The 22,327-nt window shown below is 39.8% G+C and overlaps 1 protein-coding gene and 1 long non-coding RNA gene across 4 annotated transcripts in view; one reads left to right on the forward strand and one right to left on the reverse strand.

Moving 5' to 3' along the window:
- Positions 1–15,106, reverse strand: part of LOC309662890 (cyclin-Y-like protein 1) — a 187,288-nt gene extending 172,182 nt beyond the window's left edge. Inside the window, exons 1-6 of one of the 3 annotated variants that reach the window (XM_082466120.1) lie at positions 14,926–15,106; positions 11,342–11,377; positions 8,752–8,803; positions 7,660–7,779; positions 3,669–3,835; positions 224–386 (exon numbers count right to left, since the gene is read on the reverse strand). In XM_082466120.1, the coding sequence (XP_082322246.1) occupies positions 224–386; positions 3,669–3,835; positions 7,660–7,779; positions 8,752–8,803; positions 11,342–11,376 (537 nt within the window). In that variant the 5' untranslated portion in view covers position 11,377; positions 14,926–15,106. Of the gene's footprint in view, positions 1–223; positions 387–3,668; positions 3,836–7,659; positions 7,780–8,751; positions 8,804–11,341; positions 11,483–14,925 lie in introns of those variants that run through there. The other 2 variants (XM_082466121.1, XM_082466119.1) reach the window with 2 other exon arrangements.
- LOC309662894 lies at positions 3,851–7,662 on the forward strand. Its single transcript, XR_014265046.1, has 3 exons — positions 3,851–4,433; positions 4,695–4,732; positions 7,569–7,662. It is a non-coding gene; the product is annotated as an uncharacterized lncRNA (long non-coding RNA).
- Positions 15,107–22,327: the final 7,221 nt, after the last annotated feature.

Raw genomic sequence — 22,327 nt, forward strand, 5'->3', positions numbered from 1 at the left:
AGTATTCTGAATTATGGTTACAGAAGAGACAATTTTTTTTTTTATAATGTGGGATCCCTGTATAAACCATAAAAGACACAGGAAATATGATGCCAACGGGTCAATAAGCTCTTCAAACTGTTAACAGCTTTCCATTTTCCTAATCACTGCTTAATATAATTTAGCTACAGGTGTGGCTTCGGTGGGTGACAGAAAACCCCAGTTAGTGATTTCACAGCCTTACCTCTAAGTTCTGTGCTCTTTCTTTGCTAAGAGGAGTGAATAGAACATTCAGGTTGTTGTCATCTGCTAAGGAGCGAAGGTCAAAGTAGTATTTGGCATACACACTGAAAGGAACATTAATATTAAACTGAAGTAGCTCCACGAAGTGCCTTTCCATCTCATTCCTGGGGGAGGAGGAGAAGACAAAACCAACACAGGACAATTTTAGTCAACTGGGCTATCTTCAAAAATACCATTCTGAGCTACTAGGATGGCTCTAAATACTGTTTTGAAACCAATAATGGCTACCCAGCTGGATTAATACCCTAATGTTCAAACAAGGTACAGCTATTTGTGGTCCTTTCTGCGTCCCAGCACTTTGAGTCTGGGACAAGGGGGAAGAGGTCATGGCCCTCTTATGCACTCATGCTGCTGACTCAGGGGCTCATTCTTCAGAGTTCCATTAGTGCAGCTGTATGATTCATGCTCCACACTCACTCACGAGGCCCCGCTCTAGTGATCAGTTGAAAGGAATGATGTATGCTGTTTATTAGCTCTGAAGAACTTGCAGACATTTTCACCGGGCTGGTGACAGGAAGGGGCTTACTGAAGTAGAGACGAGCCAACAAAAGGAGTGGGCACATCACCACGGCAACAAATGGATCCATCGAGAGCCACTGCTATTATCTCTGATGGGGGAAAACTCTTGAGGCAACAATGATTCATCTCAAGTAAATAAATAAATAAGCTACATTCGATGGGAAAGGGAATCCCCCCCACCCCCACCCCCACCCCGTGCATGGGGCTGTGTCAAAGGGCATAATGCAAGTTTCTGTTCACCTTAAAACCTTACTAGGGTGACTTGTCGTCACCATGACAGGACAGGATGCACTTTTTAAGCTTAGGAAGGCAGTAAGATTATGTCTCAGCTAGACTAAACCCACTTTACGATACGACCTCTGATAGAGCAATTGTTGCCCCCGGTGTTAGGAGAGCAGCCCAGAATGTTCAGACCTACCGCCCCTTGCCAGGACAGACTGCACACGCCCACAGAGGGCGAATTCAATGAAGTGGGAAAGTAGAGTGCTGGGAGCAGGCTTCTGCTATATGACCATATCCAGCCATTTGCTTGCCAAATGTTTAAGTAAATAAATATAAAGTTAGAGTAAATCTTACCACTTTTCACAGCAATCACTTTAGAGAGTTGATTAGATAAAAATGATAAATACCCAAACAAACATGCAAGTGGCTTATTTTACAATACATTTGGTTTCTTGGTTTTCAAGTGTTAATATTTTATCCATTGGATAAATCAACAAATGCTCCATGTTCTCCTGTATGGAGAGCAGAGTATGAGCAGAAATGAGGTTTCTCATTTGTTGAACTTTAAACCTAACTGAACCTACTTCCAAAATTAATTTCCTGTTCATACGGCCAGAAGTCTATAGAAATGTAAATCAGATAATGTTTTGATAATCAGCTAATCAGGACTTAATTTACTACAGGAATAAATGCACTTCACTATCCCTTTTATATTTTCTCCACTAATACATTTTAATTGTGTGGAAATACAGTACTTCATAGGATTAACATGTCTATTAATAGAGCTTTAATCACTGAAGAAAAGCATTATGCCTACAGAATATGCATCTTCTGTGTTTTTTGCTGTTTGTAAATGGCTAGGTGGCTGAAGAGCCTACCACTTACAGGCGCAGCAAACTGTCTGAACAGCAGCTGCTCAGTTTAACTTACTCTTTTGAAGGGAAATATATATTTAACAAGACACAGAGATGTTAGAAAGTTTTAAGGAAAAGCTGATAGACAGCAATTTTTCAATTCAGACTCAAAATGAGACCATTACAAATAGTAGTCAACAGCAGAGGGATGAAACAAATGTGTATTAAACACTTTGTTGCAATGCTTTCCAACTCCCAAAGATCATAAACAAAAGCAGCCTATTATAAACATAACTCCTGGTGATTCTCCGTTCTACACAGAAAAGCGTTGTTTAGAATTAGTTTCTTCATAGCTGGACAGTGCCGCCAATGCTCCTGGGCTCAATGTCTATGAACACCCACACGTTTCCCTGCATGTTCTCGGATGTTGTACCTGGAACCAGAGCCCCAGTCAGCTCAGCTGCAGATTCTGAGAAAATTTCAGCTGCCATCATGGCAGGGATGGTGTTCACGATTACAAATTTTCCTTCCTTCAAGGGACCAGTTTCAAGACTGATGATAGTGTTGGTCAACGTCACTTTAGTTTCTGCAACTTCCAAAAGTACTTCTATTCATTTCAAATTCATTATCTGCTGTTCCACTGTTTGCTAAGATTGCTACCAGCAATATCACCACGACCACCTGGTTTACATGATCACCAAAGTGGGCATTTTCACCAAAAGCCACTTTGACAGCTACTGACAGTCACTGGTCCCTTCTCTTAGTCACAGCTTTCCTCGCTTCAGCTGTAAATATGCACTTTGGTAATTGTGAATTATCTAGGGTAAGGGGCAAAGGTAACAAAAACAAACTCTTGCCCCTGCCTGCCATCTTGATCGGCCTCTGCTGTCCAATATAATCAAGAGGTGTCCTTTCACATTTTCCTGAATGCCACCCACAAAGACAGGTTCACTGGCAAGCGGGCACTTCGAGAGTCTGCTGGAATTACCTCTCTGGCTCATCCTGCTTCCCACCCTTGGGGCCCTTCACCAGAGCCAGATTGGAAGCCTGGCGTTTCATGCCAATGTGAGCGTGCCATCTGTGAGGAGAACCTGCCTAGTTAACTCAAGGCCCCACAAAGTGCCGCTGTGTTTGCTGAGTGCCCTGGGTGAGGCCCCAGGGATGCTTCCCGGACGACCTGAGAGGTAGGTGTTTCCTAACTCAGCAGACTTTAGGGGAGGAGACAGGAACACAGGGATCTGAAACCTTTATATGTGGCTACCTGTACATCATAGTTTCTGTAACAACAGAACCTCAGATAAAAAGGAGAAAAAGACCAGCAAAAGCAAATACACAATGTGTGACTCAGGTTGAAATTATAACCTGTCAGTAGTCTAGAGGCCCTAAGACCTTAACAGTGGCCACTTGCTTCAAAGACCAGGCATGTGCCCCTTAAAAATGGACTGGACCTGGTAGACAGCTTTAAGAAAGCTGTCAAGTTACTTACTGTACCATGTTGCTCTGGTAGTGAGCTTGTAAAATGTTTGGCAAAAACCACCAGAAAAATAATTTCAATTTCTCAAGCAGAATATTACAACAATAACACATCAAGACCTACCAATGAATGAGGGGAAATACAAATTGTTATACTACAGCTAGATAGAAAGAAGGCTGTAATTTTATGTCTATTTCAGCTCTCTGCACAAGGTAACCTTTCTTAAAATGTAACATTTCGTAAAAATGTAAACTTTATGAGAGCAAATGAGGTATTGGAAAATGGTTAGAAAGTTCACGGTAACCTTACAAACTCACATGTCCTCAACTGTAACGTCCTTGAGGATCTGGCAGTCGTCCACATTCCATACAGCCCGATCGTCCCAAAACTTGGAGGCAAGAAGAATGGCTCCCAAAACAATTCTTTTCCAGTTAGTGGGGCAAATGTCGATCTCAGCATAAGTTAAAAGCCTTTCTAAGTAAACCTGCAAAAGTAGAGCACTGATCTTTGATTTTCGTTCAGTTTAAGTGCTGTGATAAGAATTGTTAGGAATGACAGATTTCATCTCTTTTTGACACCCCTTTTATTCCTAGGTTCTACAAAGACTTTGCTCAGCCAAGCCAAGGCCAGAGGCCAGGTCACAGTTGTAAGTCAGATATTTCTGTGAGTCTGATATTTCTACTCTGCCCGTGTGAATTTCCAACCCAATTTTGGTCACAGGAATGAAAGGACATCTCAGCAAAGGGCATTCTAAAGACACGCATTGTATTATTACCTTCCCACTTGTCAAGGGCAGCACATACAGCCCAGTGTCGACTTCAACTGTTCAGTAAATGCTTGAGTGCCTATCACGTGCAATGTTAACTACAAGACTGGTGGTGGTTGCATGGCGATTTTACATAACGCTTGAGTGTGTAAAATTCTGGTAAGACTGAGCACATCTTTACCTTCTCTTCAGAGTCAGTCACCAGTCCTTTTGTGGCATGAACTTGAAGATAAAAACTGGTGGTCAAGAGAGCCTCCCAGTGGCTGCTGCGTGGCACAGCAGGACAGGCAGTACAAAGGGGCTTTACAACTGTCAAGTATTCCCATATTTTAGTGCCTTTTGAAGGAACACACATGCATACAAAGGGTAGTCCTTTTCATAGCCCCAATTTTTCACATCTCCATTATCATTTCATTATTCATTTCTGTCTTACATAATCTGCAGCTTAGTCAATTCTTTTGGTTTTAAGGTGGGAAGACCTGCCTGTGTCTGTATCCCTGGGGCTCCTCTAAACCTGCCGGTTTGTGAGATGATTTCACGGTTTCTTTTACATGTATCAAATGTCTACCCTACAAAGAACTGGATGGAGTTAACAGCTGAGCAAAGATTAGAGAGGTAAGCTGTGATTTGTTGTTACCTCTGTAGAAGAGTGTATATGCCATTTGACAAAAAGAAAAATGTCCAGTTTGAAAGAGTCTGTTTACTCTCTGAAGGGTTATCAGATTGACAGCTCAGATTCGCCCATGCCCTCCAAACTCTACTGTGTTTTCAAACACGGGTATTGAGATTATATGTTCTTAGTGAAATTCGGCTCCCATTCCCCAAAGAACTCAGCACTCTCTAGTACCCTAAGAACGACTCTCCCCGCAAGGTTCAACTCTACTTTATGGGACTCATCAGAGGCACTGAAACGACACTGGCAATCTCTCAACTTCCTCTCACCTTTGTACTGGCAAACTTGGTACACGTGCCGATATTCATTTATCCCACTTGCCCTCCTGTCTCGGAGGAAGCGAGATTTCTTTCTTTTCACTGAAGCTAACTCTCCTATGAATGAAGTTGATCCCACCTCACATCTGCAGAGCACTGTGCCCACAGTTAGTCTCTTTTTGAACAACTTCTCCCTCTCTGTCAGAGGCTTCCTCCAGTGTGAATGCTTCCATGTCCCCAGCCTGTCCCCCACTGCCCCTAGACGGCGTCCTCAGGCCTGAGGCCAGCTCCTCATCTCCCATCCTCTCCTTAACCCACTTCAGTCAGCCTCCTGCTGCTACCACTCTACAGAGACTACTCTTGCCGTGGTCACCGGTGCCTTCACACAAACAACCCAGAGCTCTTCGTCCCAGAGCTCCACTCCCCAGGCCTTCCCTCATAAATGAAAGAGCACTGCCACACGCCCAGTCGCTGAGACCAAAAACCTGCACTTGAGTGTATCCTGCTCCAATCTGTTAGAACTTCTTGTTATCTCTACCTTCACTGGTACCCTGACCGCTTTTCTGTCTGTCACTTCTGACTTGTATCGCTGCCACTGCCTAACTTCTCTGCCTCCCAACAGACTACAGTCTGTTCTCCCCAAAGCAGCCAGGAGAGCCTCTTCAATTAAGAGTACTTTATGCGCCTGCTCCAGATCTGCCAGAGGCTTCCCATCAAACAAATACCTTCTTCCCGTGGCCTGCAAGTTACGAGGCCCTGTGCGGTACGGCCTTGTCCTTCCGTGACCTCATCACCTATGCCCTTTCCCTCATTCCCCGCTCGGATCACAATGGCCACCTTGCTTTTCCTTGAACACACAGAACAAGTTCCTGTCTCAGAGCCTTGCACTTGTCCCCTCTGCCCGTAATGCCAGCGTACCTGATCTTCCTCAGTTCAGCCAGGTCCTGGGTTCAAACATTACCTCTTTAAAGAGGCTCTTCCTGAGCTTTCTAGTAAGCCCCTCTAATCACTTTATCCCTTTACCTTGCTTTCTCTTCATGGTTTTTACCACCACTTGAAATAGTCATCTTTTAAAAAACACTCATTAAAAAAAAACACTTATACTTTGCTATACACCTGAAACTAACACAACACTGTAAATCAACTGTACTCCGATTAAAAAAAAAAAAAAAAAAAAAAATTTACGTCTTCCACACTTGCTCCATAAAGGCAAGAACTTTATTTATCCAACTTGTTCTCTCCTCCACCCCCCACATGTAGAAAAGTGACACAGAGTAGGTATTCAGTGACATGGTATTTATGACATGAGCAACTTCTTGGTAGCATTTAGCGTTTGGACCATACTCTCCTTCTTGAACCTCTCCTGGTGTCTCTTAGGGTTCTCTGCTGGGTTTCCTACCACTGTAGCCACTCCTCTGGGGATCTGTCCCTTAAGTGCTGACAGTCCCTAGTAGGATCTATCTTCTACCCACTTTTTATTTTACATACTTTCTCTGCATTTGAACAGCTACACTTAATTCCCTCCCTCTAGCTCAGATTCATGCTCCAATCCCATATATTCAAATGATTACTAGACACTGCCATTCTGCTGTCTCGCAGGTACATCAAGCTTAACTTGTCTACAAAGAAATGCCCCTCTTCCAACCCAAATACTCTCCTTCCTGCATTTCCTAGCTCTCCATATGCAAGCACCATTCCTGCCTCTCTCAAGCATGTGCTAAGCACTCCAAGTGGCCCGTAGCGCCAAGAAAAGGCCTGTGTCTGATCCAGTACCCACTGAGGGGTCTCTTTTCAAAAGGACAAGCCTCCTGTCCTAAATTCTGCCTTGATAGGAGCAGGCAGTGAGTGGCCTAAGTATTCCTTCCCTGCAGACCACGCAGCTGACTTTCCCCCCTACAGGTTTGCTATAGGGAGGAGTAAAACAATCCCAACTACCTCTCACTTGAATATGATTTATTATTCAAATGATAAAATCTTACCATAGGAATTAGGAATGGATGACAAAAAGGTCCTTACACAGCTGTAGCTTAGCAGGCTAACTAGAGTAAAGCCTTCTGAAGTCCTACTGGCACCCTAGTCCTGGGCAACTTCACATGCAGGCAATAAGAGGACAGCAGGGATGGTTAACACCATTATCCATTATCCAAGGAACAGAGAACTGAGGGCAGTAGTTCTCAGTCAGGACACACATCAGAACTGCCTAGGCAGTGCAGTCTGGGACTCAGCTTCAAACTGCCCGGAACCTGTTTCTGCCTGTGGACCAGAGCGCTCAGTGATTGCGCCGCCCCATCACCACCACACGCGTCGTCTGTGTGTGCGTGTGTGCACTGTGCGTGCGTGTGTCCCCTCAGGTGTGGAAGGAGAAACCAGAAATCTCTCCTGCTGCCTTTAATAGCAATTGTTTTGTGATGAGAAAAGCAATGGCAACGTTTTAAATCATAATGATGATTAAAGCTCAAATGTGTATACTTTACTTTCTTTTGATAGGTTTCTCTTAATAAAGTTCTAATGATCGTTTCAGGAACCTACTTTCATTTGGGAAAAACAGGACCATACCATGTGTACAAGACAGAAATTTCTACAGATGCTTTATGAAAGAAAAAATATCTTACCAAAGTTACTACTGCACCTTCAGCAGTTAGCTGTGCGGCACTAGAAAGAGTATGAACAAATCCGTAAATGAATTTGTGTTCAGGATCATGCTCGAAGTATTCCTCTGGAATCTTTTCTCGCTGAAGGGAGAAAAAATGCAATTTAAGTATCCATGGAAGAAAAATACTTAAAAGTACCCTTAAGATAGCAGTCTTCACACTTGGGCCCACGTGCCCCTTAAAATAATTCTGATTGGGTGACATGTCTTGTAGTCTTTTAAATATAAACAATGGGATCCTAAAATACCAAAGTGATCCAGTACTCACCACCATTCATTAAAGAAAAATACAGGCACAACCGCAGAAAATTTATGTATTTCCACGTTCCTCCCCACAGAATTCTAACCAAATGTAAACTATTGGGTTGGCCAAAAAGTTCATTTGGTTTTAAGTAAAAATAAAAGACACAGTTTTCATTTTCACCAAGCATTTTATTGAACAATATATTCACTAACCAAACAAACTTTTTGGCCAACCCAATACTTTTAGGCTCAAAAGTCTTGCTGATCACCATATGTCATACTTTTCTGTAGTCAACTTTGAAAACACATTTCCAGTGTCCTGTAACCATAAGGCTCTAAGAATGTGCTGTCCTGTACAGCAGTCGCCAGCCACGTGTGGCCACAGAGCACCCGGAGAAGTGAATTTTAAAACTTTGTCATTTTAATTCGTTTAAAATGTAAACAGTTTTCTAATTTTCTTCTTAGAGGCCTTATCATATTAGGTTTATTTACAAATATTTATATTGTTTGATGCTATGGAACATCATCCTTTAAAAAGATACATTTTCTGTTACTTGGGTATGTTTACTTACCTGCTCACTATTCACACAAAGTGCAACTCGGTTCATATCCATCAACCCCTTATACAACACGCCTTCGGGAAAATGACTAGACACAACATGGCGTGGGGAAGAAGACTTAAAGGAAGATGAATTTGACTTCGAGCTGGAGGAAGTAATTTTCTTCTAGTAATTAATTTCAAAGCAAATCAGCATGAAATAAACACAACTGTATAAGAGAAAAATACCACTTCAATAAAACTGACACTTACTGTGAGTGGATGTAATCTCTCATCAAAAATATCCAAGGATCTATCTGCATCTCTATAAAATAAGAATGTGCATTTAAAAAATTAATTCAGGAGTTACTATCTTAGTAAAATATCTGCTAGGAGTAGAGAGAGGGGTAGAGGAAGCTTAACCTTCAACGAAGCAAACAGTTTTATAAATTCTTCTCCTGGATTCCACCCTTAGAAAGGTTTCCTGACCTATTTTTACTCAGCACATCACGTTCTGTGAAATCTTTTCTACAACAACCAGCCAGAGTTGCCTCTATAAGCACTGACCCTCCCTAACAGGCAATGCTAGTAAACCAATATATTTTCACCCCTCTAACCTCACACTGGAATATGCAAGAACATTTTATGAAGCAGTGGTGGTGGGCAATAAATTCTTCTCACTTCAATCAATGTGAATATGAGATTCATGGTTTTTTCCCGTTTTTTTCTCTTTAGTTCTTTATATCCTTATTGTGTATTTCTTCTTGTCTCTTTTAAATAGTTTGAGTTAAAAATGTAATTGTCTTTTTATTTTAAAAGAAACCAGGCTTTTTAATTTAAAATTTCACCACACTAATACACTGCGCTCATTTGAACAGCGGTTCTCTAAATGTGGTCTGCAGGCCTCTGGGATTCTCCCCTATCCCCTCCTTCAGGAGGCCCAAGAGGTCAAAACTGCTTTTATAAGAATACTAAGACACTACCTGCCCTTCACATTGTGTGACATTTGCTATGGATGTATAAAAGCAAAAGTGGGTAAAACTGCTGGTTTCTGAGCATGAATCAAGGCAGTGGTACCAAACTGAATTAGAAGTCATTCAATTATTCACTGCCACTTGCAGTTAAAAAATCTGCTTTAAGAACATCCTTGATAAAAGAGTAAAAATTAATAGTGTTCTTAAACCTTGGTCCTTCTTTTTTAATATTCTGAATAAGTGGAAAGCATGCATTAAGCACTTTTACATACTGAAATATGGCTGTGTTAAGGAAAAGCACTTGTGACTTGGCGGTAAGTCATTTTTTTCATAGAACACCATCTTTATTTGAAACACTTTTTTCATCGAACACCATCGTTATTTGAATGTACAACTGACACAGTCATTCTTTCAAAAATGAACAAAGTGAGCCTGTCACTTCAAGGAAAATAACTCTAAAGTTATTTGTTGCCAATGATAAAATTCAAGCCATCAAGCTAAAAATATCAGGAGTTTTGGAAAACTTCTACCTTCGATTGTGAACTTGACAACTTCTCAACACTTAAAAGACTTTTCTGGTAAGACTGGTGGTGATACTAACAAAAGTGAGTTTTTGACACTGTCTAAAGAAATGTGAACCAATACTTTCCAAATGACCAATGTATAATATTATAAAGTCAGGTACAGGTAAAAAGATCTACTCAGTATGCATGACAGATCAATGGGTATTAATTTAACATAGTATTTATTACAAGTTCATTGATATGATTTAGAATTCCATTTTAACTAATTTAAGAAACTAGCACATGCAGACTTTTGGTACAGTATCAAAGAATATACCAAATTATCTGAAGGCTTTAAAAATACATCTTTTTCCAACTATATATCTGCAAGCGGCTGGATCTTCTTCATATTGTTTCTTCAAAACAAATGACTGAAGACAGAATAGATATGAGAATCAGCTGTCTTCTATTAAGGAGATACTTTTCTCTCAATATTTTTTGTTGTGGAAAATAGTTATTTTTCATTTAAAAAAAAAATGGGGCTTCCCTGGTGGCGCAGTGGTTGAGAATCTGCCTGCTAATGCAGGGAACACGGGTTCGAGCCCTGGTCTGGGAGGATCCCACATGCCGCGGAGCGGCTGGGCCCGTGAGCCACAATTACTGAGCCTGCGTGTCTGGAGCCTGTGCTCCGCAACAAGAGAGGCCGCGATAGTGAGAGGCCCGCGCACAGCGATGAAGAGTGACCCCCACTTGCCACAACTAGTGAAAGCCCTCGCACAGAAACGAAGACCCAACATAGCCATAAATTAAAAATAAATAAATAAATAAAAATTAAAAAAAAAAATAAAAGTTAAAAAAAAAAAAAAAAAATGACTTACGTTGAACACTGGGGTTCCCAATCAGGGGTGATTTCGTCCCCCAGGGGACTTCTGGCCATGGCTGGAGACAGTTTTGGTTGTCGTAATGTGGAGGGAAGAAGGTGCTACTGGCATCTAGTGAGTAGAGGCCAAGGGTGCTGCTATATATCCTATAACACACAGGACGACACCCCACAACAAAGCATTATCTAGCTCAAAATTTCAATAGTGCTAAGGCAAACCCTGTTTTAACATACAATGGATTTAATTTTTTAAATTCTCAATTTCAATTTCTAATACAGTAAATTATCAATATAACCCATATAAACAAATACTCTTCGGGATGCTCAGTAACCTAAGAATTAAGGGTCCTAAGATAAAAATAAATGATTCACTTCTATATTGTAATAAAAGCACTCTAATAATAAAAGCTTATGCCAGTAACATCTATAGTTATTACCTAACACTAAACTTGATACCTTGTAAATTAATTAGCTGGAATAACAAGATAGGTTTTAAAAGAGCTCACCTGTTCTTTATGTGGTAATATATTGCTAAGGTCATACTGTGGAGGAAAAAAAATACATTGTAATAACTGATTTTTATCATATCAGGCCTGAAGACATTTTTAAAAAGGGGTTAGCAAGGAGGGAAGAGCTTCCAGAGGCCCAGTGGCCCCGAAATCCTCGAATTCAGAACAGTACCACATGGGTGCTTTCCCCCTTGTTTTAGATTCTTCAGCTTTTAGCAAAATTAGGAGACCCAAAATGCTAGATATGCTGTTAGAAGGCATGTTTTGGTTGATTATTATACTATATAAATTATTACATATTTCCCCTGTCATTTGTCCTTCTACCCACAAAACCTTCTGTCCTGTACAAGTTATATCTATCTATACACATGCTTAAATTTAAGCCATATAGTAGTTTGTGTGTGGGGGTGTGTGTGGGGGTGTGGTTTTTTTTGTTAGCCCCTGCATTTCAGTTGATTTAGTTCGCTATCCACCTACCCATCCGTTTTCCATTATTTCCCTAAAAGTAAATAATAAAAGTGCTCTATACCAAAATGATTTCAAATCACTTTTACATAATTATTAGAAAATTTATTAGCAAAATTTTATAGCCACAAAACTGATGATAGGTCTAGCTATCCTGAAATAAGCAGTGCTAATAAGACAGCATAATACTACACAGTATCCTATTAATGACAGGTATTTCCAAATTATTTTAAATAAAGTATTAACGAACAGATAGATACAAGTCCTTAGGTAGTCTTTTTTAAGTTACTATATTCCTAAGTTATTCACAGATGTTGTATATTAGGCAACAAAGGGGTTCTCTGGTTAAGTTATATGCTCCCCTTTGCTCTCAGTGTCTAAAATGAAACTCAAAATAATTGAGGGAAGGCAAATCTGAATTTTAGAATAGGTCTATAGAATCTTAGCACTTGTATAAAGGCCTGTAACACCGTTAGCATCAAAGATGGATACTTCTATAGTGCTTCAAAGTTTCATCTTCAAATTGATTTTAAAATCACAGCATTAGAAGTTTTATGATGGAAAGGACCACTGAACCGTAGATGACATTTAATTAAACAACCCATTTTACAGATAAGGGAACCAAGGCTTAAAACTGACTTACCTAAGGTCCCACTAATTATCAGAAGCAGTTCTCTTTCTCCTGCCCTCTAACCAAATAGTGGCTCCCAAGCTCAGCTGCACACTGGGATCATCTGAGAAGCTTTAAAAACTGCCTGGCTTCTGCTTCAAGATGTTCTGATTTAACCGGCACTGGGTATGACTTGGGCATCAGGACTGTTTTTAAAGATCCCCAGATGACTGCAGCGTGCAGCAAAGTTTAGGGATGAATGAGTTAGGGTTAAGATCGGAGAATCACTCGGGATGCTTTTGTCCATATAATCATGCTTCACATCATTCCCCATCTTGTCAACAGGTGTGTGTGCGTGGGTGAGAGAGAGACAGACAGACAGACAGACACACAGACACTGTGTCTTGGAGGCGGGGGCAGGCGGGTGGACTTTGTGCATCCAGAAACATATATCTTGAAAAGTTGCATAAGTGATTCTAATAAGGCTCACCTACCCCACTGAGAACAACTACCCCACTGAAAACTAACCCCATCATAAACATTTTCAAAATCATTCCTAAAAGCCAATTGGCCCTATTAATTTTCTCAGTAAACCTTTATTTCACCAATAATGAATGTGATGAATGATCATTTCTAAAACTTCATGAGAGCAAATTAAAATTTACTGTACTTCCAAAAATTAGACTAGGTCGGGAAAAAAAAGGATGAAACCTACTTGTCTGAGCAAGGTTAATCTTTTTTTTTTTTTTTTTAATTTTATTTAATTTTACTTAATTTGGGCTGCATGGGGTCTTTGTTACTGCGCGCGGGCTTTCTCTAGTTGCCAAGAGCGGGGGCTGCTCTTTGTCGTGGTGCGCGGCCTTCTCACTGTGGTGGCTTCTCTTGTTGCACGGCACGGGCTCTAGGTGCGTGGGCTTCCGTAGTTGTGGCACACGGGCTCAGTAGTTGTGGCTCGCGGGCTCTACGGCACAGGCTCAGTAGTTGTGGCGCACGGGTTTAATTGCTCTGCGGCATGTGGGATCTTCCCGGACCAGGGCTCGAACCTGTGTCACCTGCGTTGGCAGGCAGATTCTTAAACCACTACACCACCAGGGAAGTCCCTGAGCAAGGTTAACCTTCAAAGTACTTTTGAATTATATACTGGACATCAGACTCTTTTGAATTCAAAAGAAGCTGCGACTCTAGCCAAAGTAGAGTGGTTTTTGTACCCACAGATTCAGTGTCTTGGCTGAAGAAAAACATTCAGTGATTATGTGATAAGTGCCCAAACTCAGGACTTTAGAGATGGGGCTCAGTTTTTGCTGAAACATGATTTGACTGCAACTATTATTGTAAGCAAGAGAGGAAAGTTACATTATTATGACTGTGAACTTGCTGTCTTTAATTAAAGTAGAAGTTACTGATAATTTAAATAGCTAAAAAAAAAGCTGGCACATTAAAAACCAATTAAAAATACAATTAGCTTATAAAATTAAGACAACAAATAAAATTAAGGATAAGGACATTAATATTTTCAAATAGCATTTGCCAAACTGTGTTCTGGAAAATCAACATTCATATCCTAAGGAGATGTTAATGTTTCGTGGACAACCGCGAGGGAGGAGGCAAGAAGCTCTGCATCCCGTTTGGTTTTTTTCTCTTAAATAAGCTTGAAAGGTTCATCATGTTTTGAAAGTGCATCTCCAATTGTGGACTATGAGGTGCTCCCAGAAATTAAAGAATAGTTTCCATCATCATGACACTGTTCGTGTCTCCTTAAGTATAAGCCTGACCACAGCCATGTTTCCAAAACCTCACCTCTTTTATTGTTCTCTGCTGTGATTGATACAGTGTGTTGGAGATATATTTATATATATAAACAAAAATTAAATGTGTCTACTAAGTTAAAACCTCAGTTGAACAAATTTCATCTACAAAGAAATTAAGCTTGAGTGTGTATTTCTTAAGACTGGTTTGATATATTCTCCCCCTCTTTGGGGGACAGGAAGGAGAAGTAAAATTTCATACAGAAAGAGTGCAGAAAAAAAAAATGCACAGTGGGATAAATCTGACAAAATCCAATTAAATTTAAATGCAGATTCGCTTTGGTGCCAGCAGGGGACAAGCTGTTCCTTCTTCTAAGAGCAGCTTCCAAAGTAGTGCACATTGTTTGAGGACTACAACTCATACAGAAATAATTGTCTCTAGAAACAGCCAATCAAAAGCACCTCTCTTTCTCACTGTGTTCAACAATGGCTTAACAACAGAAACGCGTCAAATAAAGATTTATACTTTTTCTGGGATTTCTTATTTGCTAACTGGCTTTCCCTTCTATCATGCGCTCTAAGATTAAAATGGAAACTGAAAATTCATATTTAGGTCCTTGAAATCAATCTATAGTTGACACCAGTTTTTTAACCTGATCACTGAAAAGGACAATTCAAATGAATGAAATTATGTATGGCTAGGATGCTTTTAGCGATAAGGGGGTCTGTCACTCAGCCCTTGGCAACCTAGTTGTACTCACCATTTTACTGTGGTTCTAAGATTAGGCTGGCTGACTGTGCTGTCATCTAGAAATATTGTTGAGCATGAGCTATACTTTTTAGTAAGCTGCCCTGGAGATACCTGAAGGGGAAGGGAAATAGAAGAAAATGTCACAGTAAGTTAAACCTATAAAGTGTGTTTTTTTCCTTGGTTAAAATGTCAAACGAGGGCTTCCCTGGTGGCGCAGTGGTTAAGAATCCGCCTGCCAATGCAGGGGACATGGGTTCGAGCCCTGGTCCCGGAAGATCCCACATGCCACGGAGCAGCTGGGCCCGTGAGCCACAATTACTGAGCCTGCGCGTCTGGAGCATGTGCTCCGCAACAAGAGAGGCCGCGATAGTGAGAGGCCCGCACACCGCGATGAAGAGTGGCCCCCACTTGCCACAACTGGAGAAAGCCCTCGCACAGAAACGAAGACCGAACACAGCCATAAATAAATATAAATAAAATAAAATAAAATAAAAAATGTCAAACGATAAAGCATTAAGATTTTTCTTACACTCCATGAACTGCCTGAGTGTGATATCATGTGCAGCTCTATGGGAAACCTCTATACTCTGACTTCCACAGACGAGCTTTGAGAAATGGGTTATAAAATGCTGCCTTGATATAGTACCTATAATCAAACCTGGCAAGCACCCATTATAAATTACCTTTATAATAATGTAAAAAGTTTAGAATAAGATTTCAGGGTTTTTTCCTTAAGCAATGAAATGCAGCTGAGATTTCCTATTTCTATTCATTTACTACAATAAAACGTAATGCTTTATATAATACCGATGTAGGAGCATTTCACTGCAGTAAATGAACACCAATAATAAATGTATTAGTTCAGGAGACAGTGTGACGAAACAAACGTTTTCCAATCAGAGGCTGGGCATGCCAGGGCTGCTCTATCACTAAAAAGCTGGGGGCCATAAGTCTCTCTGGGCCTCAATTTCCTTATCTGGAGGACAAAAAGGTACTGCTTAAAGATTCTCTCGCATCCAAAAAAAACGGATAAAACAACTCTGAGAATTTAACTTCTCACTTCATGTTTAAGTAAGACTACCATTACATTACTCAAGTGAGAAGCTCAGAGAATACTTGCCATTCATTTCAAAATTGTACTAATTCTGTTCTACGTGTTATTTGACACTCCTGCCTCACCCATGCTGCTCTCTGCCTGCAATGCCTTTTTCTTCCTCCTGTCCCAGCAAGCTTGACCCCATCTGCCTCTAGGATCCCTTTGCCAGCAGGCACACCACAAAACTTCTCACTTTCTGCACACTCACACATCTAATTTACCAACTGTTCCATGGTCTCAGCTGCTTGCATAGTACCACCCTCTTAAGTAAACAAGCTTCTCCAGGTTAAGAAGATTCTTCTCCTACCTCCAGCTACTGAGCACAGAATCTGGGACAAATTAGGATTCAACAAGTGTTTGAGAAATTATTTAAGATCAGTTACAACTGGAGGTAAATCTTACTAAAGATACAAATTCGTGAGAATTTATCTACAGTGGTGTTGGATAGGTGACAAAGAACTTTTTGAGACCCTCTAGAGAATGAACTATCTTTAAAACACTTTAGAAGTATCCATTTATTTGTGAAGAGCCCATGAACACGGCAATAGTCAAATACTAAAATGGCCTAAACTATGTTAGGACAACTCTCTTCCTTAAAGTAAGGCCAATAACCAAATCCCAATCACTGAAAGCCACTGGAAGGAAGAGTAGCATTCTTTAATACCACAGAATACAAACAATTTTAAAGCTGGGTTTTGTTTTTGGTTTTTGTTTGTTTACTAATTCAGATGAGCCTTCCTTCCTCCTATTAATATAAAATAGTTTTCACCATGCTGTCACACTCTCCCATCAATGTCCTCCACAAATACATGAAAGGTGAGGCAGGGAGAAAATCTAGTTGATGCTTTTTAAAATACAGAGCATTTAAATAAAAATTGCCAGTATCCAATAATCAGAAATATCCAAATGGCATATATAAAACGCCATTTTGCTTGTTTCAGATGCTTTATGCAAAGCCACTTATTCCTTATTAACAAAAAGTTCTAGATGTAACATATTTGAAAAGTATCACTATTTGGAAGACTAATTTCTCCTTCAAGTTAGTAATGTTTTAAACTAAAACTCTGATATGGTCCTTAAGCCATTTGGTTAATGTGTAATTTTAGAATCTCAAAAAACAGATACAGCATGAAAAATGAAAATTCACTCATTCAAATACTTTGATTCTAAACGAAGCAGGTTATCTTTTAAGGTCACTACTATTAGGGTATAATATGACATACACTACACGTAATAAAAGTCAATTCTGACCAAAAATCTATATATATGACGGGAATAAAAATAGTAAGGAAATGTACCAAAATATAGACTAGTTGGTAGAGCTTTGGGTGCTATTTATCCTGTTTTCCTCTATTAAAAACTTTTTTTTCTATTATGAATGTATATGGATTTGTCTTTGGAAATATTACTGCTAAAACATTTAAAATTTTTAATTAGATGTGCTCTAGAGTCCTATGGGGGCTCATTTAAGTTGTATCAGCAACTTACAGTCTACTGGCTCGATCCTACAAAAGAAACACTTCCACAGGCCTACTCCTGAAACTATTCAAACTTTCCAGCATCTAGTGTTCACTAAAGGATGGCAGAATTGAAGCCTCTGAGCAAAGCCTAGATATGTTAGCTGCCAGCAGATTACTTTCCTCTCATCTTGCTTGAAAATTTAAGATAACTGTCCTTTATGATTAAAGCCTTACCATTGCTGGCTCACAACCTCAATAAACTGCACTGACACACATAAGAGTATAAAATGCAAATACAAAAAAAACAAACAAGTAGCAAAAAACACTACTGACAGTTTAATGTTCATAGGTATTATTTCAATTGGTCACTGAAGAAGAGTATTTATCTTCATTCAGCACTAAGGACAAAATACATGGACTTTTACAATCTTTATAAGGGGAAAGGTTGCTTAGTAGACTGCAGGTTTAATGGTGAAGACTAGAAAATAATCATACCTAGGAGGCTAGTAAGTAACAACCCTCAAAGCTTATCATTAAAGGTCAAGTACCTGTTGAAATCCTGCCCCCACCCAATGACTCTTCCCATTGTGCCTACTGCCTCTGATTTTAACCCATTAAAAGAATAAAGCTGGAGAGAGCGAGAGTACGAAGTGCGGCAACCCGAGTCATGGCAGGACAGGCATTTAGAAAGTTTCTTCCCCTCTTTGACCGAGTATTAGTTGAAAGAAGTGCACCCGAAGTTGTAACCAAAGGAGGCATTATGCTTCCAGAAAAATCGCAAGGAAAAGTATTGCAAGCAATGGTAGTAGCTGTTGGATCAGGCTCTAAAGGAAAGGGTGGAGAGATTCAACCAGTTAGTGTGAAAGTTGGAGATAAAGTTCTTCTCCCAGAATATGGAGGCACCAAAGTAGTTCTAGATGACAAGGATTATTTCTTATTTAGAGATGGTGACATTCTTGGAAAATATGTCGACTAAAATAAGTCACTATTGAAATGGCATCACGTGAAGCTGCCCGTTCCCCCAATGGCATCACGTGAAGCTGCCACTGAAGTTCTGAAATCTTTCATCCTGTAAATAATTTCCGTGTTTCTTTTATAATAAAGTAATGATATCCAAACTAATGATATTCAGTGTCTCTGAAATTTCGTTTTCTCTGTATTGATTTAAACATTCCCAAATAAAAGTATATAAATGAAAAAAAAAAAAAGAGAATAAAGCTGAAGTTCACTTTTTTCTTCCCCCTTTTCACAAGTTTTGGATACGTTTATTAAGAATCAATGACTTTCACTGAAAAGTCTGTAATACTCCATCTATGTTGCACATTAATGGACAATATGGTAGGGTGAGTGGTTTGAATAGAATTCATACTCAAGGCCTTAGTAGAAAAGTATAATATTCTAATTATAGGTATAATCAAAAATATTGTCTGAATTAATATCGTTAATTATATTGCATTAAACTTCAAACTCAGAACCTATATTCAAAGAATAAATCTAAGTTTGAGTAGACTGACCACAAATCTATTTCCTCTCCCCCTTCTTTCAGATATCATCTCATTAGAATTAAAGGCATTTTTTAAAAAAGCTATACATAAGACAGGATAAACAGCAGATGACTTTTAATGTTTGAAAGGTGAAAAGACTAGATAAAGGAGTGGTAACTGACATGGCAGAACAGAGGAAGCACAACCTTGGTACCTACAGAGAGTGACTAGGACAGGAACAAGAAAACCAGTTTGTCTTACAGAACCCAAGGCAGGCTCAGAGTTCAGAGGCGTGGTCCCCAAATCCTTGCAGTGAGGCCCATCAGTTAACGAGTTGTCCAAGTGATGCTTCCAATTAGATCTTAACAGACAGCCAAGGACCATCACGCGTTTGAGGGAAGCCCCCAACAAGTAAGAGATCAAAACAGGAAGAAGGAATGGGACTTCCCTGGTGGCGCAGTGGTTAAGAATCCGCCTGCCAATGCAGGGGACACGGGTTCGAGCCCTGGCCCAGAAAGATCCCACATACCACAGAGCAACTGAGCCCATGCGCCACAACTACTGAGCCTGCGCTCTAGAGCCCATGAGCCGCAACTACTGAAGCCCGCACGCCCTAGAGCCTGTGCTCCGCAACAAGAGAAGCCACTGCAATGAGAAGCCCACGCACCCAACAAAGAGTAGGCCCAGCTCACCGCAACCAGAGAAAGCCCACGTGCAGAAACCAAGACCCAATGCAGCCAAAAAATAAATAAATAAAATAAAATATAAGGACGCTTTAAGAAAAAACAAAACAAAACGGGAAGAAGGAATTGATGGGAGTGATAAAAACTCAGGAGCAAATGAAAACTTGAAATTGCATCAGTGAAAAAAAGAATGACAGGATATAAGAGAACTCTATAAATTGAAAATAAGGTAGACAAAACAATATATTCAATAGAAGGATTAGAGCACAGTCAAGGAAATCTCCAGGAAGCAGGACAAAAAGACAAAATGCAAAGCAGGAGGGGAAAAAAGTTAGCGATCTGGTAAGTCTAAGACTTCCAACATCTGAATAATAGGAATCTGGAAGAAAAAAACAGAATATCAAAGAAACACACCAAAAAGGTCTATACCAAACCAAATTATGAAATTTCAAAATCCCAGGGAGAGGGAAGGTACTAAAAGGTTCCCGAGAAGGAAGGGATGGGGGAAAATGACTAAAATCGGTCATGTACAATGTACCATACAATGTCAACAGGTTTAAGAGCAACAGTGTAAATGAGAAGATGAGAGGGAAATGTCTTTAGAACGGCAACAATTAGTTTCAACTGAGAATTCTATACTTTATCAAATAGAAGGAGTTTCAGAGAGGCTAGATCTCTATAAACTTTCTGCCCATGTGCCCTTTTCCCAGGAAAATGTGCTCCAGTAAAACAAGGAAGTATAACAAGACAAGAGGGAAACAGAATCTAGGACATAGGGGATCCAACATAAGAGAGCAGAGTTATGTGAGATCCCAGATGACTTCACACAGATATCCCAGGAAAAGAGGCATAGAGCAGGCCTAGGGGAACACTAGTCTATATGGGAGTAGGAAGACAAAAGATTGGGGCAAAGTGTCTCCAAGAAAAAAATGGAACAGATGTGGCTTAGTAGACGGAAAATAGTTTTCATAGGCATGTGACAAATGTTAAAACATTTGGGGAAAAAAATAGCTGTAAGAAAACAGGCAAGTGAATATAGTCAGGAAATTAATTCCACAGAAAAAATGAAGAATGTGAAAGCAGGGAGACCGGGCAGGGAGCTACTTACTGCATTTGGCTGTGTGAGATCACGTTGGCTAGGAAAAGGGGGATTGGGTTATCCTAGAGAAGTGCAGAAGTGCTCCAATTTCATTAATATTTAAGAAAAAGAATGAAGGGTGTACAAGGAGGAGGCACAGTCAGAGAACTCTATGGCTCAGCAATGCACAATATTTGCAGAGTCGTAGTAATGTAAACATTGATTCTGATTTAATAAAAACTGATACATGTTGAGGGAACACAGGGAGGGAAATAACGTCATGGTGGAGCGAAGAAGCTCAGCTTTCACCTGCTATGACAAGAAGTCAATGGACAGTGCTAAAAATTAACTTACCTGTTATACTTTTATTACTTTGGTTAAAAAATAAGATCAAAAAAATAAGGCAAAAGAATTTAAGGCAGATCTTTATACTACAACCGTATTAGTGAAATTTAACGTAAATGTCAGAACCCTTAAAAAATGGGCACTACTAAGTCAAAGACTTTCCTGAATCCATTTGATAATTAGGAAAATAGAGATTTAGAAAATCTACAGAAAAGAGGTCCATGCTAACAGTATTGGATCCATCATATTTTTAGGAATCATGGCAGACATATTTTTAATTCAAACTATTAATTTCTTAACTTTTCAACTGTTTACTTACATGGTTTAAATGGTTGCTCCTCCTCTTTTCCCGCACTAAGAATAAAAAAAATTAACTGATGAATTCTGATACAAATGCCATAGAAAAATAAAAGTAGTCACTAATTATCTGATGGATTACCAATAACACAATGAGATAAAATTCCATTCTATTTTTTAAAATAATTTCCAACAAAATATATAATTTAAATCACCCAGCAAGATGAGTCCTATAAATAAAATCTAAAAACTTAGTTTCACTTTTTTGACCTAATAGATATTCTGTATTAGGCACAAATGAAAGACTCCCCATTTACAAAAGAAAAGGACAAAGCAAATTAGGCCAGGTGAGAAACTTAGCTAATAAAAAAATTTACCTGCTGCATAGCTGAACTACTAGCCAGGAGTATTTTCTAAGTCTTCATTTACACACAGCTTACTTTAATTACCACAATCTACAGATGACAACTCTACGAACCAGTTTCTGGCCAGGCACTCATCTCCGAATGCACCAGGATCTCTGGAAGCATCCTGAACCACTTAATGGTAACCTACTCAAATACCTTACTGAAAAAATACACAACTGGAAAGTAACCTATGTTAAACGTAAATTTTAAAATGAGTGTGCTGACCTAAATGAACATATCTACAGCACACAAAACGGTTTTGCTCCAACAAAGGCCAGAAGAATAAAAGCCTGAAGAGGGTCTTAGGCCACACTCTTGCTCACATTGCCTCCTTTAACTCCAGACAGGCATCACAGGCACGGATTCCTTAAGGCTGAAGAGAGAGACAGGCATGGGACAGCTTTTCTTTTACTGTCTCCAGAGCCCCTCTACATGTGAGCAGCTCATGGCTCTGGAAGAAACTGAGAAATAGAGCAATCCTAACCAGAAATGAGTGGCTCAAGTACACACACTAGAAAAATGCAAGTTAGAAACCCCAGGAGCTTCCAGGTTGGTGAGCATG

Source organism: Balaenoptera physalus, assembly GCF_965194825.1.
Source record: "Balaenoptera physalus genome assembly, chromosome: 6".
In the NCBI taxonomy this organism is placed as follows: Eukaryota; Metazoa; Chordata; class Mammalia; order Artiodactyla; family Balaenopteridae; genus Balaenoptera; species Balaenoptera physalus.